At 56.3% G+C, this 3,731-nt stretch overlaps 1 protein-coding gene across 1 annotated transcript in view; it reads right to left on the bottom strand.

Moving 5' to 3' along the window:
* The window catches only part of PMPCA (peptidase, mitochondrial processing subunit alpha), a gene marked incomplete at its 5' end in the record, with an annotated part of 8,146 nt that extends 5,483 nt beyond the window's left edge, over nt 1-2,663 (bottom strand). Inside the window, 4 exon segments of the mRNA XM_027766267.1 lie at nt 29-96; nt 738-820; nt 2,047-2,126; nt 2,461-2,663. Of these exon segments, the coding sequence (XP_027622068.1) occupies nt 29-96; nt 738-820; nt 2,047-2,126; nt 2,461-2,663 (434 nt within the window).
* Nucleotides 2,664-3,731: the final 1,068 nt, after the last annotated feature.

The following is a 3,731-nucleotide window of genomic DNA, read 5'->3' as shown; positions in this document are numbered from 1 at the left end:
CTGTTAAGCCGGGGTTGCAGGACCCCTCCCGCCAGCAGGCCCACCACTGTGTCCAGGCCTCTGCTGTCAGCAGACACGGCGTACATGGTGGTGTCTCTGGAGAAGACAAGCCAGCGATGCCATGTACAGAGCCCACCTGCGACAGGGCACCTCGCCAACACACAGACTGTCCCTCTTCCTATCTCAGAGGGTGCACTCCCAGGGGACGGGAACCTCCGTGCACTTAAACAAGACCACGTGGAGCAGACACAGCCGCTCCCCAACACGGGCACAGGCTCATGTAGCCTTGGCCGAAAGACAGGTGGCCGGACCTCCATCCAGATGCACCGTGTGATTGGCCCTGTACAAAGCCCAGAGCCAGCACCATCCACCTCGCGCATGCCACCTCCAGCTTACGAAGGAGCTCACCACCTGGTCAGAGCTTGTGCCGCACCCCTCCGGTGCCAGACCACTGCCACTTCCAGCTCCCTGCCCGGAGCCATGGCAGCGGCTGGCCCCTAGGTCTGGAATGCCTCCAGCCTTGTCCACCACCTAGGCACAGCCCTCGGCCTTCCCAACACCTGGCTGCCCCGGCGCAGGGAGGCACTTCCCTCAGTGCTGCCCCCGGGCATTCGGCCCACCCCTACCCCCCGGCCAGGGCTCGGGTCCCACCCGTCTCCACAGGCTCTCCTTGGGGGACCTCGGGGGAATTCTTGTCCCCTGGACACAAAGTGGGGCTGTGTGTCACAGCTGGGTACCTTGATGTCTGGCAGTCACAAATTCCCCCGTGCTTTTCCAAGGTCAGCAAGATCTCATCTCTGCTATCAAAGCGAGCTGTAGACTAGAAATAAGTCAGAGGGCCTGGATGAGCAGTCCCGGACACCAAAAGACTCTGTCACTAAGCCTTTTTCGAAGGCATGTGTGCTTGCCAGGGAGAGACTGAGAAAGAAGGAAACTGACAGGCCAGCAGGTGGCATAGCTGTTACGTTGCTGGACTCCCACATGGCCAACTGCAGTTCAAGTCCTGGACCCTGTGGCTTGAAACTCACGCTGGGCATGTGTGCATGTGTGTCCAAGATCCCAGGAAGAGAATGGAGGAGGGACTGTGGTGTGGCCAGGCGCCAGAGGGGTGGTCTCACTTTCCCTGTCTCTTCCTCCTCTTGCAAATGCACATGCCCTAAGGTAAAAACCTCAAAGAAAGATTAAAAAGAAAGAAAGTGGGGAGAACACCCCCCTCGTGGGAGATGTTCAGACAGCAGTCCCTTCCCCGTTCCCCTTTATGGGATTCTGGGCTCGCACATGCGTCAGGCGTGCTCTTCAAGTCGCCGGGTCCAGGACTTCAACTGTGTCAGCGGCCATGTGAGATCCAGCACCTTCACTATCATGCCACCAGCTGATCCCTAAAATGTTACTTAAAAAATAATTTTTCTTTTTACTTTGAAAGCTGGGACCAGCAGATGGTGTAATGGCTATGTTGCTGGACTCCCACATAGTCAACCACGGTTTGAGTCCCAGACCTGGCGTGCCCAAAATCCCGAGATGAAAATGGAGAAGGGATTGCAGCGTGGTCATTCCCCCGGGGGAGATTTCTTGTTTTCTGTCTTGTTTCTCTCTGGCGAGTACGTGTGCCCTATAGCGAAAATCTCTCTTCAAAAGAAAATTGTCAGGACCAGCAGTTAGCGTAATAGCTAGGCAGCTAAACTCCTATGTAGCCAACTGCGGTTCGAGTACCTGGAGGTTTAAACTCACGCCAGGCATGTGTGTGTGTGCCCAAGATCCCGAGAGGAGAATGAAGGAGAAGGGATTGCGGCCTGGCCATCTCCCCTGGGGGGATGATTTCTCGCTTTGTATCTCTCTGGCAAGTGCATGTGCCCTATAGCAAAAACCTCTCCAAAAAAAAATTATCTTGAAACTTGAATCTTTTCTTACTGCTAACGTAGTAACTTAATAACCTACTTTTTTTTTTTGAGAGAGAGATTTTAATAACCTACTTAAACAACCATTTGAACAAAGAAAACCCCTAAAAGGTCCCTCCCAGAATCTCAAAACAACAAACTGAACACTGACCGAAAATGCCAACTTTTCCAAAAAGTGAGCAATTCCACTGAGGTACTTGGCTTCGTATCTTGATCCCGAATTGATAAGGACTGGTTGGTGACAAAAAGAAAACTGGTTAACTCGCAAGTTCAAAATGGAAGACTTAATAATCAAGATAAAGCTTTCAAGGCGGTGACCACCTCATCAGACTCGGCTGTTCAAGAGATACAGCGTCCGTCCCCTCCATCGTCAAAGTGGTTTCACGCGTGTGGCCGGCACTCACATTCATGGTGCAAGCCATAAAGGTTCCAGAGAAGGAGGGTCTCTAAAACCGGCCGCTGTCACACGACTCGCTGACATGCCCCCCATGCCCGGCACAATGCGTACTTGGCCCCCCCGTCATGGCTGATGGCCAGCTCGGCCCGACGCCCCAGCGGCACTTACTTCCGACCGTACAGAACTGGCCAAACTTATTCTGAGAGGCCACGCGAAGCCCATTATCCAGCGTGGTGACTCTGGTTTCAAACTTTTCCTGTCTGTCAACTGTCGCAAAAACAGGCTTGGGTACTCCGGGCAAGGGGGAGGAGAGGGGCACGCTGGGACAGGCTCCACCGCTGCTGAACTGTCGGTACGCAGGGGGCGCGAACCTGAAAAGACACGGGCCTGGTCACGACGGACAGGGGAGGTGGGGAGGGGAGCCCGTGGCCGCGTAGGAGCAGTCAGTTATGTTCTGCCTGCATTAAAAGTCAACACCTTGGTGCAGTGGTTGAGGGGCTGGACTCCCACATGGGTGACCACGGTTCAAGTCTCAGACCCAGAAGCTTGACACTCATGCCAGGCATGGGTGCATATGTGCTCCAAGTCCCGAGGACAACGGAGGGAGGACTGCAGTGTGACCATTACCTCGGGGGTGTGTGCGTGTGTGTGTGTGTGTGTGTGTGTGTGATTTCTCACTTTCTGTCTCTTGTCGCCACAGGAGCGCACATGCTCTATGGCAAAAATCTCGCCAAAAAGAAAAAAAAAAAGCCAGCACCTCCTGTGGCTAGCAGGTGACACAGTGGTTAAGGCACTAGACCCCCACGTGGCCAGCCACAGCCGGCAGCCTGAAAATCACATGCACATGTGCCCACGTGCCCCAAATCCCAGAGGGGCTGGAGGACTGCGGTGCGACACTCCCCCCGAGGCTGATTATCACTTTCCTTCTCATGGCCTCTCCCGTACCTATGGCAAAGAAGAAACAAAGCCTAAAACAGTCAACAATTCCCAGGCCAGCACACCACCTGGTGGCTGAGGCGGCTGCACGCCACAAGGCCAACCAGTGCCAATCCCTGGGCGTGGTGGGCCGGAACCCTGGAAGGAGGGAGGGTGGGGAGACTGGCCCGGCAGGGGCCCCCTCTTGCAAGCTAAGAAAGCAAGTCATCAGGCCATAAGGGCTGAGTTCACCGGAAGGACAGCCCCCAGCGGGCCTGGCCCGGCTTGGCCACCTTCCCTGCGGTCTGCGCACCCGGAGGAGCCCACTCTCCCCCATGCACTGAGGAGGCGCGGCCTCCGCCACCCCCTCCCCATCAGCTCCAGGGCCCCCGACTCTGGGCCCGTCGCCGAAGCCCGCGCTGCCCGGTCACAGGGCAAGCCGAGCTCTGTCCTCCACCTGGCGCAGGGGCCATGCGGAGGCCTGACCTGTTCCCCAGCGGCTGGCCGCTCCCCCAAAAACACCA

The sequence above is a fragment of the Tupaia chinensis genome, unplaced genomic scaffold (genome assembly GCF_000334495.1).
Source record: "Tupaia chinensis unplaced genomic scaffold, TupChi_1.0 Scaffold142100_1, whole genome shotgun sequence".
Lineage (NCBI taxonomy): Eukaryota > Metazoa > Chordata > Mammalia > Scandentia > Tupaiidae > Tupaia > Tupaia belangeri.
The sequence above is the reverse complement of the archived record's forward strand: the minus strand, read 5'-3'. Positions and strand labels throughout refer to the sequence as shown.